At 38.7% G+C, this 21,019-nt stretch overlaps 1 protein-coding gene across 3 annotated transcripts in view; it reads right to left on the bottom strand.

Annotated features, from left to right (window-relative positions):
- Positions 1–437: 437 nt before the first annotated feature.
- The window catches only part of plcb2 (phospholipase C, beta 2), a 97,272-nt gene continuing 76,690 nt past the window's right edge, over positions 438–21,019 (bottom strand). For all 3 annotated transcript variants that reach the window (XM_073927999.1, XM_073928001.1, XM_073928000.1), the window contains exons 28-33: positions 19,494–19,626; positions 14,132–14,196; positions 13,317–13,337; positions 11,347–11,395; positions 5,112–5,210; positions 438–2,773 (exon numbers count right to left, since the gene is read on the bottom strand). In XM_073927999.1, coding sequence (XP_073784100.1) covers positions 2,603–2,773; positions 5,112–5,210; positions 11,347–11,395; positions 13,317–13,337; positions 14,132–14,196; positions 19,494–19,626 — 538 coding nt within the window. In that variant the 3' untranslated portion in view covers positions 438–2,602. The remainder of the gene's footprint in view (positions 2,774–5,111; positions 5,211–11,346; positions 11,396–13,316; positions 13,338–14,131; positions 14,197–19,493; positions 19,627–21,019) is intronic.

The following is a 21,019-nucleotide window of genomic DNA, read 5'->3' on the forward strand; positions in this document are numbered from 1 at the left end:
CGACAGTCTGACGCAGAGTTACGAGGTCACAAAGTTTGGTCCAATGTTAAGTCTATGGGATTTTTCCGACAGTCCCGGGACGTTTTTCGGAAAACCGAAAGTCCAATCAGTCTGAGGAGATATAGCATACCGAGTCAGAATAGTTTGGAGGTCTGGTGTGAGTTTGGTGGTAATAGTTCGAAAGTTCAAGGAGGAGATAGATTTTGATTTTTAGAGTCAGAAGAAGAATAATAATAATAAGTTTAGAAAGGATAACAGTAGTCTGGCTTTGACAAGCCAGCCTAATAATAATAAGTTTAAGTGAGATAACAGTATGTTGGCTTTTCAAGCCACCATAATTAGATGTAGTTTCATAACAAGCAAACTCAGTTCACCTTTTGAAAAGAAACAGTCATCAGCTGCTTCCCCTCATTCTGCCTCCTTTCTTTTTCCTTCCTGTCTTTCTTTTTTTGAAAGCCCGATTTGGGCTTTTTACGCAGCATGATCAGGCTCTAGACTCACTGCGTTACATGTTTGCCGCCGGCTGCCGTCTATGGGCGGACTAAACCATTTATGGGGGGGGGGGTTATCAATATATTTTGAAATAAATAATGACATTGACATCAATTGAAGGGGCCAATTAATTCGAAGTAGGCTACAAAAAAAATAAAAAATAATAAAAAATTGGTGGGATTTCAAGGGGCCCTCTCCCTAGACGGGGCCCTGGGTAGTCAGGTCCACTTTTCCCCCCACTACCACGCCCATGGCTGCAGTTATAAACTGCTTACTAATGCTTATTGAGGTAGAGTTAATGCTTAACAGATAATGAATTCACTATTTGCTAATGCTTAATAAATGATTAATAGTGTGCAGTTATTATAAAGTGTTACCAAAATAACTGCATGCATCAGCCTGGATTTGAACCCATTATATCTTACTCACTTTTAATCTCGATTCCACAACGTGGAGTATACATCCTCAATTGGTGTAAATGTTTCTTTGCTGAAGCTGCTCCAGAATAATACATAAAATTGTACTGTAGAGACGGGTTTCCAAATGTTTCGACACATTTGCTTCGACTGTTTCAGTGTTTCATAACGCCTCGCTCTGCCCACCACTAAATAGAAGTGTTTTTGGTCACTTGCATGCATATCAGCCTGTTGTTGGAGACCCCCAAAACCAAAACATTTACTTTTAGGCCCAGTTTACACTGGTGCGTTTTAGTTATAAAACAGCGTTTTAAAATAAAAACAATCCGCGTCCACACTAGCGTTTCTGAACAACTCTCCGTCTACACCAAACCACTGAAAACTAACATCACGTGACCACATATACACACTCTCTGGCATGCGCTGCAGCATATCTACTCAGAGGTGAGCTGTGCTCGTCAGACTGTTCATCAAGGATCTCCCGCTGGATCTAATCTCACTATAATTGCTAAACGTGATATTTAATTCATCTTGTTGTCTATATTCAACGACATGTTCCTCGAGTTTGCTCTTTTGAATCGATTACTTGTTCTCAGGTAACGTGTTTTGGCTAAGTGCAAAGATAAGTTAATAATGTAACCACTGTACGTTATACTTTTATAATGGCCGTTATTGATTATTAAAACTGACATTCAGCAAAAGAGAGGGTGTGTTTCGTATTTTCAATGAGAATGAAAGCAGGCAGTGATGTTATCGGCTCTGCTTTGTTATAAATATTCATACAGTGAAGATGACGCTCATGTATGCAGCACGGCGCCTCAACATTTCTGCTGTCTGATAAAGTTGTTAATATCAATATGAAAATAGCAGTTCCTTATATTATGCTTTTATTTTATTGTTAAGATAGTGAAACAACGTACGCATCCATGATGATGTTAGCGAGTTATGCAGTACTCTGTTCCCTTTGGAGATTTACCCGACATGTCCTCGGGAGTCTGTTTTCCGTATCAAACTTGCGAAGTCTGAACTTACAAGGAGAGGATGCAGGACTGAACTGTGTGTTAGGCTACTTAATATTGAGGGAAAAGCCCCAATCAGAGAGGCCAATGTCTGCAGCCCCGCCTCTGTTTTCATATGTCTCCGTTTTCCATCATCCACACTGAGACGGAGCAGCAGCGTTTCAGAATGAAAACGGCCTCTTTGCATTTTCAAAACACTCAGTTTTCGACGCTTGAAAACTACGGCATAGTGTGGACGATTGGCACAACCATAGCAAAACTCAGTGTAAACGGGGCCTTAGAATGCAGAATAGGGGCTCTTTTAGTAAAATGGTAATATATGTTTTAGTCTATGATGGTCTTATAACATTTCTTCCAGATTTAAAATAATAACAATAGCATTAAAAAGCATTTTTCTTGCAGATTGTTGTTTTTTTCATGACTGAAAATAGCTTATACTTTAACTAGAGCAGGTTTACATCTTTTTTTACCAAAATGTATTTTTTCCTTATTATTTTGGAGTGAAATATAAAATGCTGGATGATTTTTATACACTATTATCATCATTTACTAAAGTGTATGTCAACAGAACATGATTTATGATGCCGTACTTATTGAGGACTGTGTAATCTAAACATTGCCTAAATATGAATGATGCTTATTTAAACTGCTGTTCACACACACACACACACACACTCATCCAACGAAGACCTGGCTGTACTGTCCGCTGTTCTCAGAGCGGTTTTCTCCATTTTTCTCCACGTGTTCTGGAAAGTGTGGTTTAACGCAGGAGTTTACAGCTTCAGACAGATCTCCGGGGAGAGACCACATCTTCTTTGCATGTTCAGACACTGCTTCTTTATTCAGCTGAACAAGGAGAGGAAGAAAAAGAAGAAGTGAGACATTAACGAAACAATTCTGAGGAAAAACTATTCCATCAACTATTCCAGCATATGCTTTACACAGCGGATGCCCTTCCAACCACAACCCAGTACTGGGAAACACCCATACACAGTCACATTCACACACACACACACTCAGAGCCAATTTAGTTCCTCTATTCCACCTATAGCGCATGTGTTTGGACTGTGGGAGAAACCAGGGGCTATATTATTTTATAGCACCCGGAAGAAACCCACGCCAACAGGGGGAGAACATGCAAAGTCCACACAGAAATGCCAACTGGCCCAGACAGAACTCAAACCAGCAACCTTCTTGCTGTGAGGCCACAGTGCTAACCACTGAGCCACCGTGCGAAAGAAATTCATAAAAGTTGGAAACCAAGAGGAGAAAATGACACTCTAAAAAAAATTACAAATAAAATAAATCAATATATTAGAATTTTTTTTTTACAATTTAATTAAATATTGTTAGGCATTTAATTTTGGTTTTATTTATTTTTTTCTTACTGATTTGATTGATTATTCTGATTACACTGCAAAAAAAAAAAGTTTTTCTTAAGTAGAGTTTTTATGCAGTGTTTAATATTCTTAAATCAAACAAATATTGTATTGTTTTCAGAAGTAAAAAGTAGGGCCAGACGGAATCTGCGGAAATTTTTTGCTATTTCTGCTGAGAATTTTGGTAAAAATCTGCAGATTTTGTGAGTTAAAAAAAGGGTGACGCAGTGGCGCAGTAGGTAGTGCTGTCGCCTCACAGCAAGAAGGTCGCTGGTTTGAGCCTCGGCTGGATCAGGTGGTGATTCTGTATGGAGTTTGCATGTTCTCCCTGCGTTCGTGTGGCTTTCCTTCAGTTTCCCCCACAGTCCAAACACATGCGGTACAGGTTAATTGGGTAGGCTTAATTGTCCGTAGTGTATGTGAATGAGTGTGTGGATGTTTCCCATGTTTCGTAAAAACGTGTGCTGGATAAGTTGGTGGTTCATCCTGTCGTGGCGACCCTGGATATACAAATCCAATTAGATTCACATAATTTGGTAAGCAAAGCAAGTTTCTCGTATAATTTCTCTACTAAAAGACAGACAATATTACTTAACAAACTGCATTGCACATAAATCAGATTAATATTTCTACATTAGTCAATAATATTCCTGAAATTAATAAAAAAACTGAATAAATATAGATTTACACACATTTACTCAAGTAAATAAATAGAATAAATGATGAGCTAAAAATCTGCGGAAATCTGCAGAAAATCTGCGTAATTCTGAGTGCGCAGATTCAGTGTGGGCCTAGTAATAAATCAAAATTACATGTAAAAACATGCTAATCTGCTAATGAGACAGATTATTTAGCAAAAGCACAAACAAGATTATTTTACTTACCCCATTGGCAGATTATTGTTGATTTACACACACTACCTGTCTTGTGGCCTATCCAAGTTTTAGGAACAGCAAATAATATCTTAAATTCTAGTTGATCATTTGGTATCAGAAGTGTCTTATATGAAAGGCAAAGGCCTCTAGATTTTGCTTATTTGAGCACAATAAAATCTGATCATGTCTTGATCATTAATGATTTGATTAGGACAGTAAGGTCTGACTCTGCTCAGACTAAAGTCTCATCACTGAACAGAAATAATGTCCAGTATAGAATATAAAGAGTTCATCGAGATCTTTTGGATTCATCTCCAAACGCCTCCTCCTTCATCTTACCCCAGACATGCTCAATAATGTTCATGTCTGGTGACTGGGCTGGCCAATCCTAGAGCAGCTTGACCTCCTTTGCTTTCAGGAGCTTTGATGTGGAGGCTGAAGTATGAGGAGCGCTATCCTGCTGGAGAATTGTCCCTCTGCTGTGGTTTGTAATGTAATGGGCAGCACAAATGTCTTGATACCTCAGGCTGTTGATGTTGATCATCCACTCTGCAGATCTCTCGCACGCCCCCATACTGAATGAACACCAAACCATGATTTCTCCTTTACTAAACTTGACTGATTTCTGTGAGAATCTTGGCTCCAGTAGGTCTTCTGCAGTATTGATGATGATTGGGATGCAGATCAACAGATGATTCAGCAGAGGAATCCACCTTCTGACACTTTTACACATCATCAACTAGAAGTCAAGTTATTATCTGCTGCTCTTACAACTTGGATCGACATCAAAACTTTTGTCAGGTAGTGTATATGTTTGTAAATATATTTACTAGAAAATGCTTCTTAATTTAAGAGTTTTTAGATATTTGCACTATAAACATGACAGAAACGCTAAGTAAGTAATGTGTTTTTGTAGTAAACAGTACCGACCTGGCTGATGAGTTCTCTGATTTTGGCGAGTGTTGCGGCCTGTTTCTTCTTCAGAGTCTGTTCCTGAGGAGAACCTTCAGCACTGCTGCTCTCTGAGGCCTGAAATACAGAGAACATTACATGTGTTATCATGCACATGGAGACACACGCGCACTAGACATGGGCTGGTAAAGGATTCTGACGGTATGATAACCTTGGTTAAAAATGTCACGTTATTGTGATTACTGCTCTAAAATAAGTTCTTTTTAAATGTCTGGGAAAAAACTACAGACTTTTCCCCCTTTGAACACAAGGGGCTCTATTTTGACGGTCCATGCGCAGAGCGCAAAACACAGGCCGCAAACGCTTTCAGGGCGTGTTTTTGCTAATTTAAGGATGGGAAAATCCGCTTTGCGCCGTGGCACATGAGCTAAAAGGGTTGAGTTTATTTTTTTAATGAGTTATAGGTGTGTTTTGAGAATAAACCAATCAGAGTCTCATCTCCCATTACCTTTAAGAGCCAGCTGCGTTGCGCCATAAGCGCATTCGCTATTTACAGGACGCAAAGTAAGTATAAGTGGAAAAACTGAGCATTTCACAAGCAAACAGTTAACAGTTTTTTAACAGAAAACTGTTAAACAGAGCATCTACTGCGTGAGAATGAGAGATAATGGATCACTTTCACTTTCGCTCTTGGATAGGGAAACCTTTACGCACAGACATCAATTAGTCTATAAATAATTATTTATTTTGTTAAGCGCAAATATTCGTTTCAAAACTATTTCTAAATTCAGTTCTAATTTCCAGCAAACGAATAAATGAACAATAATAACCAAGTGTGCTCAAAAACCTGAGTTATATCCTAAAACACATGCTGTGCCCCATATGGTCTAAAACCTGACAGGTGGGCAAATCTAAGCTTGTTTTTAATAAAACAAATATAAATATGGATATAATAAATAATACTGCTAATAATAATAACATTATACAAAAGCAAATTGTTATGAATGAACTGAAAAATCCTCCCGAGATGAAGAAGACATAAAAGCAGTGATTCTTCATATTTCTGTAGGCTAGAAAATAATATGTTTTGTAATATTTTAATCCTTTATATTTATATCCTATATCTATTCTTATTATATCCTATATATATCCTTAATATTTACATTTTTTCAAATGTAAAGATGTTTGCCTATTGCTTTGGTGTGTATTAAGCAGTGTGTAAGCGAGGTGCAACTCTGCGCTGGAGTTTAGACCGGGTTAGTTTTGGTCTAATGAAAAATCTATTATAGTTTCTCAAAATAGCAACGCACCAGCGGTCCGCCTCAGAACACCTTCCCTTTTCGACCAGAACGCCTATGGGCGCACATATGAGCGCTAATGCATTTGCTATTTAAACAGCGTAGCGCAACGCCTCAAAACCACTAGCAAACAAGTATTGCGCCACGCCTTGCGCCACATTGCGCCAGGTGTATGATAGGGCCCAATATATTTTATTTTAAGAGACTTATTTTGTAGCAGTAAACATTCATTCATTCATTTTCTTTTCGGCTTAGTCCCTTTATTTATCTAAGGTCACCACAGCGGAATGAACCACCAACTTATCTAGCCTATGTTTTACGTAGCGGATGCCCTTCTAGCTGCAACCCATCTCTGGGAAACATCCATGCATTCTCATTCACATACATACACTAAGGACAATTTAGCTTACCCAATTCACCTATATCGCATGTGTTCAGACTTGTAGGGCAAACCAGAGCATCCGGAGGAAACCCACGCCAACATGGAAAGAACATGCAAACTCCACACAGAAATGCCAACTGACAGCAACAAACATGTCAGGCAAAATAATTCAAATAAACCATTGCCTTCTGCTGTCTTCAATAGTTTCAAAATCACAGATAACTATATTGAAAATGGAGATCTTTCTTAAGATGGATGTAAAGTAAAGCCACTGCACTGTGAGCTCTACAGCATGCTGGATGTTGCTGTATGATTGATTTGTTTCTCAGATGTTTCCTGAATCATGTGCTGACTAGTAGCTTTTGATTCTATTCTGCTGGAGATACTGACCACATTTACAAAGACATCAGTGATCTTAATATTTGCTTTAATCTAAATAAGACAACCCTGCTGAAAAATCCAGCTTAAACCAGCCTAGGCTAGTTGGCTGGTTTTAGCTGGTCAACCAGGCTGGTTATAGAGGGGTTTTGGCCATTTCCAGGCTGGTTTCCAGCCATTTCCAGCCTGGTCTTAGCTGGTCAGGCTGGAAAATGACCAGCTAAATCCAGCTAAAACCAGCTTGACCAACCTGTTTTAAGCTGGACATAGCTGGTTTTGGCTGGGCTTTTCTGAAGTCCATTCAGCTGAATTGACCACAGGTGAACTCCAATGAAGCTGCTGAAACATCTCAAGAATGATCAGTGGAAACTGAATGTACCTGAGCTCAATTTAGAGCTTCACGCCAAAGGCTGACTACTGATTTACATGTGATTTTACAGCTTTTTTATTTGTAATAAATAAGCAACAATTTCTAAAACTCTGTGTTCACATTGTCATTATGCAGGATTGTGTGTAGAATGTTGAGGAAATCAATTAATTAAATTCCTTTTGGAACAAGGCTGTAAAATAAACAAATGTGGAAAACGTAAAGCGCTGTCAATACTTTCCGGATGCACTGTAGATCGATGAACATCATCGTGCCATCGCGATATCCACACTTCCTCTGGAGTTTCATGAAATTTCAAGAGTTCACACTTAGCTGATAATCAATAAAGCGTATTTGGCATGCTGTCCCGGGAGAGAGCCCTGAGCTCGTAATATCCTCGAGCCCGGGGCTCCCTCCCGTTAGAAGGGCGAGAGGGGAATTCGAGGTCAGGTAGGTCTCGAGAACTCCCCTGCTTGTCACCGTGAGAAGTGTAAACTCAGGTTGTATTGGGTGATAATTTGTTTTAGTTGATTGGCTATGATTTATGTTTTTGGATGGTGGGAGGAAACCGGGGAACCCGGGGAAAACCCACGCGAACACGGGGAGAACATGCAAACTCCACACAGAAACACCAACCAGCCCGGTGGGTTGGACTAGCAGTGTTCTTGCTGTGAGGCAACAGTGCTAGCCACTGGGCCACCGTGTCGCCCGATCAGAAAAAGTGGGAGGATGTAGGGGTGAAAAGGGGGGGAGCTTCAAGACGAAGATAACTGGAGCGGAAAACTCAGGTTATTTATAATGCTTCCGTAATCATCTAATAGGGCTGATTACGGAGCTAACAAGGAGCCAGCCGTGTTGATTATAAGCACGTGATCCTCTCGAAATTAGTTTATGAATAAACCACACTTTAAGTGTTTCATTTTTAATTTGTCGACTTTAACTGCAGTTTGGCTGTTTCAGTTTCATTCAGGAACATTTCATGCATGTCCCCCGTGACAAACGAGATAAGGGAACAGCTATGAACTTCTGGAAGAGTGTAGTTTTAATGGAATTTGATACCACATGCTGAATGGGAACAAAACAAGAGCATTTCACGATGCAGGTGTCTGTGGTCCTTCACTGACTCGGTAGGTGCAGGGAATAGCAGATGGATGATAACAGCCTTCTGAGCCTACTAGTAGGCACAGGAGTCCCCCGGCCCATATCAATCAGCTGATAACCATTGATAACGCTCATTCAATCGAGTGATAACATTCGAAACGGCTGCATAAGCACACACACACCACACATGAACAAACACAAAAACACACACACTAACACATCTTGACGTCATGCATGTTTAAAGCACACGCATACAAATGCAACATATGTTTAACAAGCGTTTCATGGCCCTCGTGTTCACGAATGTGACTGTGTGTGTGTGTGTGTGTGTTCATTTGTCTGTGTGATGGACTAGAGAAAAGAGTCCATGTGCATCTTTTGTCCTCAGATCACGTTGAGCTGGCAGACTGTAGAGATGCTGAAGACTGTAATTCAGCTCTGAGCCTCATTTACTGAGGGAAAAATGAACTCTGTGAACTTCAACTTTTATCTGGAGGCTGTTTGAGCTGCTGCTGCATCAGAATTACTGTACTGAGAATCTGGACAAAAGCCTCGTTAGACAGGAGAGACTTGTGTGAACCATCTGCAGAGAATGTCAAGCCTTGATTTTTATGTAGAGTGTGCTTTATACAACTGTAGATGTTGTTAAAGTCTGCGTGAAATTAACATTTACAGTGTTTATTTTGCTAGCTCACACTGTTAGTCTTAAGGTGAACAATTAAGCATTCAAGTGTGCCTGACTGTTGTGTTCCCATAGCAACTATAGAATCACCACAACAGATTAATTACTATAGTTGTTTTGTTACCATAGCAACTGTAGAACCACTACAACAGATTAATAACTATAGTTGCTGTGTTACCATAGCAACCAAAATCAAAACAACAGATTAATTACTATAGTTGTTTTGTTACCATAGCAACTGTAGAACCACTACAAAAGATTAATAACTATAGTTGCTGTGTTACCATAGCAACCAAAATCAAAACAACAGATTAATTACTACAGTTGTTTTGTTACCATAGCAACCATAAAATCACCACAACAGAATAATTACTATAGTTGTTGCGTTACCATAGCAACCATAAAATCACAATAACAGAAAAATTACTATAGTTGTTGTGCTACTATAGCAACCACAGAATCACAGGAACAGATTGATCACTATAGTTGTTGTGTTATTATAGAAACTGTAAAATCACCACAACATATTAATTACTACAGTTACCATAGCAACTGTAGAATCACCACAACAGATTAATCACTAGTTGTTGTTACCATAGCAACCATAACATCACCAGAACAGATTAATTATTATAGTTGTGTTACCATAGCAACTGTAGAATCACTACAACAGATTAATAACTATAGTTGTTGTTACCATAGCAACCATAAAATCACCTGAACAGATTAATTACTATAGTTGTTGTGTTACCTTAGCAACTGTAGAACCACTACAAAAGATTAATAACTATAGTTGCTGTGTTACCATAGCAACCAAAATCAAAACAACAGATTAATTACTATAGTTGTTTTGTTACCATAGCAACCATAAAATCACCACAACAGAATAATTACTATAGTTGTTGCGTTACCATAGCAACCATAAAATCACAACAACAGAATAATTACTATAGTTGTTGTGCTACTATAGCAACCACAGAATCACAGGAACAGATTGATCACTATAGTTGTTGTGTTATTATAGAAACTGTAAAATCACCACAACATATTAATTACTACAGTTACCATAGCAACTGTAGAATCACCACAACAGATTAATCACTAGTTGTTGTTACCATAGCAACCATAACATCACCAGAACAGATTAATTACTATAGTTGTTACCATAGCAACTGTAGAATCACTACAACAGATTAATAACTATAGTTGTTGTTACCATAGCAACCATAAAATCACCTGAACAGATTAATTACTATAGTTGTTGTGTTACCTTAGCAACTGTAGAATCACCAAAGCAGATTAATTAGTATAGTTGTTGTGTTACGATAGCAATAATAGAATCACCACAGCAGATTAATTACTATAGTTGTTGCGTTACCATAGCAACCATAAAATCACCACAACAGATTAATTACTGTAGGTGCTGTTTTACCACAGCAACTGTAGAATCACCACAACAGATAAATCACTATAGTTGTGTTACCATAGCAACTGTGGAATGAATACAACAGAATAACTAGTTGTTGTTACCATAGCAACCATAAAAACACCAGAACAGATCAATAACTATAGTTATTGTGTTACCATAGCAACCATACAATTACCACAATAGATTAATTACTATAGTTGTGTTACCATAGCAACTGTAGAATCATCCCAACAGACTAATTACTATAGTTATTTTGTTATCATAGCAACTGTAGAATTACCACAACAGATCATTTACTATAGTTGTTGTGTTGCTATAGCAACTGTAGAATCACCACAACAGATTAATTGCTATATTCGCTGTGTTACCATAGCAACTACAGAATTAACACAACAGATTCTTTCAAGCATTTTAATACAGTAAGTTTCAAAAACACAATTTATTATTTATCACTACAGGATTTTTCTTGTGGGTTGCTGCTAAATTAATGGAAGAAAAAAATTTGAATGAGTTTGGATGAAGCATGTTAGAAAAGAAGTGTGCGTGAGTCATAATAACATGTTTCCTTCACTGCTGTAGACATCATTTTGCTGCATGTTTCACTGTAGTATTTTACCTGAGTGCTGTCATTGTCCAGCTGCTCCGTACTCTTGCACTTCTTCATTCTGAAACATTTATTAAAGAAGTAAAATAATGATGCTAATGTTGTTAGTAACACAAATGGGTGTAAATACAGTATAAAACACCATGAAATTATTTGTAAAATTATTTTATTTATACAATTCTAAAAAAAATTGTATTTAAATATTTCTATACGCTTTTTCAAACGTGTGTATTTTCAAAGAAATTAACACTGCTATTTGGGAAAGACATTACATTGATCAAAACTGACAGTTCAGATATTTATAATATTACAAAAGAATCTTTTTAAAATGAAATGCTGTTTATTTTATTTAACTTTATTATTTTCTTTTTACTTTATTTTAATATAAGAATCCAAAAACTATATATATGGAAAATGTTATAACATTTTTATTATTAAGTTATTTATTGTAATGGAGATAAAAAAAAAAAGTCATTAATTTTAAATAGATTTTCATTTGACATTTTTGTAAATTTAATTCTAAGTATGGGTTGCCATTGTTTTCAAACGACTAGTATAGTCGTTATAGTATATATAAGTTTATATTTTTATTCACATTTTAAATAATTTTTCTTAGCTGATCATAAAAAACTGCCTACATTTTAAATAATTAATAAATGTTATAGGTGTCACGGTGGTTCAGTGGGTATCACGATCCCCTCACAGCAAGAAGGCTGCTGGTTTGAGCCTCGGCTGGGTCAGTTGGCATTTCTGCGTGGAGTTTGCATGTTCCCCCCTTGTTGGGGTGGGTTTCCTCCGGGTGCTCTGGTTTCCCCCATAGTCCAAAGAAATGTGGTATAGATGAATTGGGTGGGCTAAATTGTCCGTAGCGTATGAGTGTGAATAAGTGTGTATGGATGTTTCCCAGTAATGGGTTGCAGCTGGAAGGGTATCCGCTGCGTAAAAACATATGCTGTATAGTTTCATTTCGCTCTGGCCACCCCTGACTAATAAAGGGACTAAGCCAAAAAGAAAAAAATAATGAATAATAAAAATCTTAAAACACACAAACACACTCATACACTACGGATAATTTAGCCAACCCTATTGACTTATACCACATGTCTTTACCCTGTGGGGGAAACCGGAGCACCCGGAGGAAACCCACGTGAACGCGGAGAGAACATGCAAACTCCACACAGAAATGCCAACTGACCTAGCCTAGGCTCGAACCAGAGTCCTTCTTGCTGTGAGGCGACAACACTACCTACTGTACCACTGTGTTGCCCCATAATAATAATAATAATAATAATAATAATAATAATAATAGTAATAATAAATAAATAATAATAATAATAATGAATAAAAATAATAGTCATAAAAACAATAATAAATATTAATAGAATTAATAATACTAATACTACTAATACTACTAATAATAATAATATTAACAATAACAAAAATAACAATAATACTAAATAAAAATAATAAATAATAATAATAATAATAATAATAATAATGATGATGATGATAATAATAATAATAATAATAAATAATACATTATAATAATAATAAATAATACAATAACAATAAAAAATAATGCATGATACACAATAATAATAATAATAATACAATGATAGTAAATAATAATAAAATTAATAATACTAATACTAATAATACTACAACTACAACTAATAATAACAATAATAAAAATAACAAAAACGACAATGATAATACTAAATAAAATAATAAATAGTACTAATAATACTTAATAATACTAATAATAACAATAAATAATAACAACAATACTAAATAATAATAATAATAATAATAATAATAAATAATTATAATATTAAATAATAATAATAATAATAATAATAATAATACCAGTTATAATAATAATAATAATAATAATAATAATAATAATAATAATTAAATTGTACATGCAAAAAATGCAAACCTGGTACAGTTTTAACAACTTTTCAGAAACATAAAAATCTTACTTGTCCTTCTTTTTGGGCTCACTGAAAAAGAAAGGAAACAAAATATTATCAGAATTAAAAATAAAAAAACATAAACCCCTCTAATAATGTAGACTGTAGTGACTTGGATTGATTAATTCTGCTCTACAGTCTTCTGTAAAGCGCCGGGTAAGTAATGTTAATGGGTTGAGCAGCTAAAACCTTCCCTCTCACAGCACTGATTTACACCCTCAAAACAATAGTAATTAGCAGAATAATGATCAATTCCACGTAGAAAAGGTTACGACCCTGCATCTGTTAGACATGTAAACACACACACACACACACACACACACACACACACACACACACACACACATTCTGATGCATTGAAACACTCAACAGCTCGCAGCGCTCAGTGATTCATCTCTACTGCGGCTTTCTTACATTATATGTCTCAGTTCAAATGTCAACACACACGTGCACGCACGCATGCACCCACACACACTCATTTACACACTCGCACATACATACGCACACACATATGTGCACAGACACATACACACACGCGTGCACACACTTGCACACACACACTCACTGACACACTCACTCACACATACATACACACACACATATACAAACATACACACACACTTGCAAGTACACATGTACACATACTCACTCACACACGCACACAAATACACACTCGCACATTAGCACATGCACACACCCCCCATACACACGCATACACACAAGCATCGCACAGACATGCGCACACACACACTCACAAATGCACTCCCTTCACTCACTCACACATTAGCATACTAACGCGACTACACACACACACACACACTCACCTGTTGAGCGCCTTCATCTCGCTGCAGTGTTTCTCAGTGGCCGTCTCCAGCAGTTTGGTCAAGCGCTGCGACAGGAAACACAGGAGAGGAAACAGGAAGTGTCACTTACACAGATCAGACCAGAACAGAACAGAAAACACCAGCTGGCCTCCTGTGATCCACACTGCCACACAGGAAATGAGCACAGACACTTCCTGTGCTCACTTCAGAGAAATAATAAACACTCCAGCACCTGTTCATGATCCTGCAGGTGAGAATAGTGACCGATTGCTACATTAAAGTGGAGCCATCATGCAGAAATCACTTCTAATAGGGGTTTAAACTTTGTTTATTTCACAAAAAAAAACAGCTTAAACCAGCCTAGGCGAGTGGGCTGGTTTTAGCTGGTCGACCAGGCTGGTTTTAGAGGGGTTTTGGCCACTTCCAGGCTGGTTTCCAGCCATTTCCAGCCTGGTCTTAGCTGGTCAGGCTGAGAGGTGACCAGCTAAAACCAGCTTGACCAGCCTAGCCAGGATGGGAGCCCAGCCAAAACCAGCTATGTCCAGCTTAAACCAGGCTGATCAAGCTGGTTTTAGCTGGATATAGCTGGTCATTTTTCAGCCAGACCAGCTAAAACCAGGCTGGAAATGGCTGGAAACCAGCCTGGAAATGGCCAAAACCCCTCCAAAACCAGGCTGGTCAACCAGCTAAAACCAGCCAACCAGCCTAGGCTGGTTTAAAGGTTCAGGACACCCTGGAGAACTTTTTTGTTTATATTAACAGATGTGTGTGTGTTGAGCATCAGTTAAGACAATGTTAGCACCTGTCAGCTTTAATTGTGGGGAAAACTGGATAATTTTGAGCTTTTGTCAGCTAATTTCAGCTTCCGGGTTTAAAATGATTTTTGGGGCGGGATCAAAATCGGCGACGTAGCGCAGAACTGCAAGTGCAATGATGAGGCGTCAGTTTCTCATTATTATTCATAGTGGAGTTTTCTTATCCTATGAGAAGAGCCGGCTGCTTAATTATTCATGAGACCTGCCAGACCTGCCAGAGTCAAGCCCGAGCTGAGAGATACGTCACGGACCCACGGCAGTATTTAGCCGGTCATGAAGGCTCATATGCGTTTGTTTCCATCATCCACGGGGTTTGTTGCATGTTTTCCCCCGCAATCTTGTCAGTGCCGATCATACAGCAAAGCTGTGTGTGTGCTGCTAGCATTTTTGTCGGGAGAGCAGCACGAGAATTTGAGAATGGCGGACGCTGTCTTTTATCAGGAGTTCGTTCACATTCAGACACATCGCCGTGCTGCTGTGTTTGCCTAAATCCTCCAGATTACCAGCAGGGTTAATGGTTAAAATAGACAGGTCAGGAGACCTGCTGCACTGAGTCTGCTGGATACGGGGATTGAGGGAGAAGTCCCCATTTATAGTGTTTACATGAACACACTTATCTTTATAATTATATAAATTGTGGTGGTCTGTATATGAAATTACGAATAACAAATGTAGCAGGGCCTTAAATCACTGTTCATTTCTTTGCATTTTAACTTTGTAAACTATAAACTCATGCGTCTCCTCACGGTTTGTCTCAGTTTGTGAGCTAGCTTCGTTCGCTCACGTTCTCCCCTGCTGGCCACGCCCACTCCTGCCCGATGCTCGCGGAGCTCCGCCCATTAATCATGTATCTTTTGAAAAAATTCTGAAGTAGACTTTAACCGAAAGTGGGGGGTGTCATGGCCCTTTAATCTGGATTTTTCAGCAGGGACGGCTGCCATTTTAAAACACGAAAGCGAGGCTGCGGTGGGAAGAAACACAGAAGTATAGGACCAACACTGTAACCTGCTGTGGACTATAAACCTCCAGCTGCTGCTGAGATTTCAAAATGCAGAAATGGTGTAAACATCACTTTAATATCATCCAGTAAGTTTCATTTAAACAATTAAAAGCAATTTAGGCATCAAACAACATCTCAATCTCTTTAAGAGTGATACGCTCAAGTGTCCTCCAAGGTTTCAGTTCATGCCAGCAGTGGAGACGCTTCAGCCTATGTAGCCCGGTGAGTGATAGAACACTGCAGTCCTCTGCAGCACACCCTCGAGTTATCTGTAATAGTGTTATCCAGGTACTGAACTTTTAAAAACGTCCATTTCCCGCTAACATTCAATCACGTTCATAAACAGCTCTGATTTACCATGGTATTCACCAGTGCTCAACAGAAATGACTGTGATTGGCTGTGAAGGTCATCAGTTCACCGCTCTTTACTGATTGCAAACACAGATAGACGGACATCGCAGCGTTTTAAAGCTGTGAAGATCAGTTGATTCATCAGCAGATCACTCGTCTGTGTTTGTGCTCGGTAAACAGCGGAGGGTGAACTGATGACCTACTCAGCCAATCACAGTCATTTCTGTTGAGCACGTGAACACCATGGCAAATCAGCACTGGTTAAGAATGCCATCAACAGTGCTTAAATGTTAACGGGAAATGAACGTTTTATTTTTTTTAAGCATTTCAGTACCGAAATTTTGTATCGTGACAAGTCTAAAGGCTCCTACACACCGGGACGTTTTTAGTTTGCGTTTATCGTCAGCGTTTTACGAGATGTTTTTCAGTGTTCAAACCCAAGCGCTTTTCCCTGGCGTCAAGCAGAAGAGTATGCTAAATCCCTCTTTTGACGTTAGATGGCGCTGCACAACTTTAAGCTTCTGACATCCGCTTATAACACTGAAGAAGAGAAGGAAGAGAGGAAGTTCACACGTTTGTTTATAAAGTTACTGGTGACTCGAACAATCATGGATGGTTCAAGCAGCAGCTCCAGCTCTAGCGATGAAGAAATGATTAGTGTTCACAGAGCAATGAGCAGCTGCACGTTCATATCGCCTCTGGGCATCTTCTTCAATGTGCGCTCGCATTGACAGTTTTGCGCTTGAGCGCCTCCAAGGGCTGTTCACTGTAACTTCAGTAGCTTCGTGCACGTGAACAAAAGTGCCGATCTGATTGGTGGAAAAGGTTTTGCCGCCGCGCGAAAAAAACGAGCATGAGGCGTTTTTTAAAAATGACACTTTTGCGCCTGGCGTTTTGCGAGTTGGTGTGCACAATCACTTTGACGCCCTTTATTTAGTTACGAGGCGGAAAATGCGAGCAAAAAAACGTCTCGGTGTGCACGGGCCTTAATATATCGAAAGAATCAGTTCATTAACTTGAGTTTGATAAATGGCATCTAAAATGTTAGTTTGGGAAAGAAAATGTTAGCTAGCTAGTGCCATTTCCCTTAGCTTAGCTGGAAATGAGCTCTGATATCACTCTTTATTTTCACTATTCATTCGGAACGGACCTTCGAGTCACTCGGAAGGTGGTGAAAGTATAAATTTGTGTCACTTTCTCTTCGCTGATGAGATATACAGCCAGGTACACAACATTCCTCTGTGACTCTTCTTCTCACCGCAGCCTCGATTTTGCTGTTAAAAATGGCGGCCGCGTGAAATCAGTCTATAGGTGGGCATAGATACATTTTTTAATCTAGATTAATCTCACTGTAATCTTGGAATTAATCTAGATTAAAATGGCTCATTTGAATTCTACCGAAGGCATTCAGAATATGTGTGCAACCCAAATAATGATTTTTAATGCATGATAGGGGCTCTTAAACATTGCAGCCTTTCCCGATTAGACAATCTTTGTCTTAAAGGATTTACCGTGAGTTTTCAAAATCACAATAATCAAACCATCTGAAAATGTACCCTGGTTTGCCTTGAAACTAGCGAGGTATGCAGGTACAGTAAATGCAATTAGTCTGTTAAATTACTGTAAAACTGTAAACAAAGCAAGCTTACTGTCCAACAAAATCAAACCTGCTGTTCTGTGAAAGAAAAATATCTGCATGGTGACTGTAATCATACTAGTGCTGAGTGAGAGGATATGAGCAGTAGGTGTGTGTGTGTGTGTGTGTGTGTGTGTGTGTGTGTGTGTGTGTGTGTGTTGTTATCTCTGAGCTGAGCACAGTGAGTGCGGTCGATATGAGTGTAAGATGTGTCGCGGGTCGGTCAGGTTTAAAGGACATGATTGACCTCGATTCATGCAGATCAACTCACTATGGGTCAATCAATACCTGGAGAGAGTCTTGGACAACAGCCAGCGGGACACGAGTGTGTGTGTGTGTGTGTGTGTGTGTAACATAATTGAATAATATTTAAAATAATAGCAGTAGCTGAATGGAATGCAAAGTAGGGCTGATTTAAAAAAAAATCATTAATTAATAATAATAATATAATAAAAATCATGGGCTAAATGTAATGCACAGTATAGCTAAATAAATTTAAAAAATTATGAATAATATTAATAAAAATAATAACAGCAGGCCTAATATAATGTACAGTATGGCTGAAATACAATAAAAATAATTAATAATAATAATAATAATAATAATAAAATAATCATTAAAAATAATAATAATAGTAATAATAATAATATAATAATAATAAAATAATAATCGTAGGCTGAATATAATGCACATGATGGTGGAAATAAATAAATAAAAATTATAAATAATTTAATTCAAATAATTACTGCAGGCCTAATATAATGTACAATGTGGCTGAAATACAATAATAATAATAATAATAATAATAATTATGCCCGCAAGAATATTTATGAATGGGAGTGAAGCGACGCAACTGATGCAGGTAGGTCACTTGACCTTGACAAAATGGCGGATGCAGTACGTCTGAATTCCATTCATACTTTTCACATTCATACTGTATAGAGCGTACTTTTCTAACGGCCGAGTAGTACGTTTAAATTCAAATGCAGTACCTACTGAGTAGTAGGCGGTTTTGGACGCAGCCTTATGCCCCATTCACACGAGGCTTCAGCGCTGGACTGAAGTCGCGTCTGAAGTTGGGGTTAAGGCGATCGTCATAGTAGCGTCAGCCAATGAAATTCAGTCAGCAATAGGCCACTGTCTAGCTGGTGGATTTGCATACAGCGATCTGATTGGCTGACGCTTCCGTCGGCGCTTGAAAAGTTGAGCTAGTCCCAACTTCTGCAGCGAGCAACGCGTCTGAAACGGCACAGACGGATCCACAATGCAGTTCGGCAACACCTGACGTCACCCATTCAAAGTGAATGGGAAGCGTTGATGCTAATGCCCCGTGTGAATGGGTTGGAAGTATAGTTAAGCTACATTTTAAGTAGAGTAGCTAATAGCTTAGTTCACTACATTTTTCCAGTAGCTCGCCAACACTGTTTACAGCCTTAAAACACCTAGAATAATTGTAAAAAATAAAGCTGACCACTTCACAGTTTTCACCAACTGCGGGCTATTTTTATAATGTAACTCCCACGAATAACCAGGAACCACTGTATTTGTAGATTATTGTACCTCGGTGTTGTGTTGTTCTTTCTTCTTCTTGAGCTGATCGTGTTGCTCCACCAACACTGCTCTGAGCTCTGACTTCAGCTTCTGCTTCAGTTCATTCATCTGGTCTGCTGGATCTGATCCTTCAGCTCCATTTCTGTGGAGTATTGCACAAAAACAAGATGAGGGAGTAAAGCTGGGATTTTCACACTATCCTGACTAAAATTAGTCCTGGGTCAGTTGCATCAAAAGCAGGCTAAATAAAGCCAAATTCATTGACTACAGAATTGTTTTGCAGCTAACCTGATCCAAAGCAGGCTAACAAGTTTCACTGTTAGTGCTACTAGAAACAAAAGGGGACCTATTCTATGGTCGGAGGGGTCCGATTTCACTACATGTAAAAGTGTATGTGACAAATAAAGGCTTTTCATCGTCATGATCATCATCATTATTATGCAAAAATCCCTTTTATAAGGGGTTTAAACACAGTTGTGTGTCAGCAGTGTGTGAATATCTCCAGTCTCTCATGGTAAACATGAATTAATTATATTTTCTATAGTCAGACTTGATGTAAACAGACTGCCAAAACACTTTGATTGACATTCTCCATTTGTATGAGTCATTAGAGGGGGAAAGCCCCGCCCACTAGTGCCCATCTCTCCCTCATTAGCATAAACAGCAGCCCTGAGTGAGAAGCAGCCGTCTGTCCATTAGCCATTAGTGTTTGAGCTGCTGAAGATAATGTCAGCATAGACTAAGAGGATTATAGATGTGGAGTTTTAGATGACGCACAAATGAACCGCGACAGGAGTTTACATAGACCAGAGTCTGACCAAAGATGGTCCACGCTAACCGTAATTTGGCCCATCATCCCACATGAGAAGAGAGTGAGAATGATGGGGAGGGTTGAGGTAAAGTCTAGATCGGATACACGGCTGGCTGGAAGTGCAATACGCACATCGATATAGCAGCATTTTTTATGACACTGTATAAATCTTTTTCTTGGCTTCTGCATGGAGGGTGCCTTAGCAACCAGCGTCTTCCGGAGGATGTTTAGAACTTCCATTTACAGCGTTTACAACCGGTAATCTGCGCTCTGAAAATGGGTTTCAATAGTGGGTTGAGTGGATTACGAAGTGTTTTTGTGACACAACTTTAAAAGGTGTGTGTTAAAGCCGTTTTAATCTCTCAGATGTGGTTCAAGAGCAAGGGAAAAACATTCTTTTAGTACACATGTCTGCCAGTGTAATACTAATACAGTGTGTAATACACACGCAATACGTCACTGCTTTACAGAGCAAACCAGGTTACTGGCATGAAACTTAACAGGTATGTAAGTCATGCAATTTACAAAAATGACCAATAAAAGTCCGTTACTGATACTCTGCTGGCTGATTTACATGTTGATTTTTTCCATTTCCACCTGGGGATACTCATCCCGAGGTCCTCTGATTATGCGGAGTCACTGATTGGATCCAAGACAAGCGACAAGATGATCCCAAGGTTTCCATATCCAGGACTAGGCCGTATCCTGAGCTGCTACTGCGCTG

The sequence above is a fragment of the Danio rerio genome, chromosome 17 (assembly GCF_049306965.1).
Source record: "Danio rerio strain Tuebingen ecotype United States chromosome 17, GRCz12tu, whole genome shotgun sequence".
Classification (NCBI taxonomy): Eukaryota; Metazoa; Chordata; class Actinopteri; order Cypriniformes; family Danionidae; genus Danio; species Danio rerio.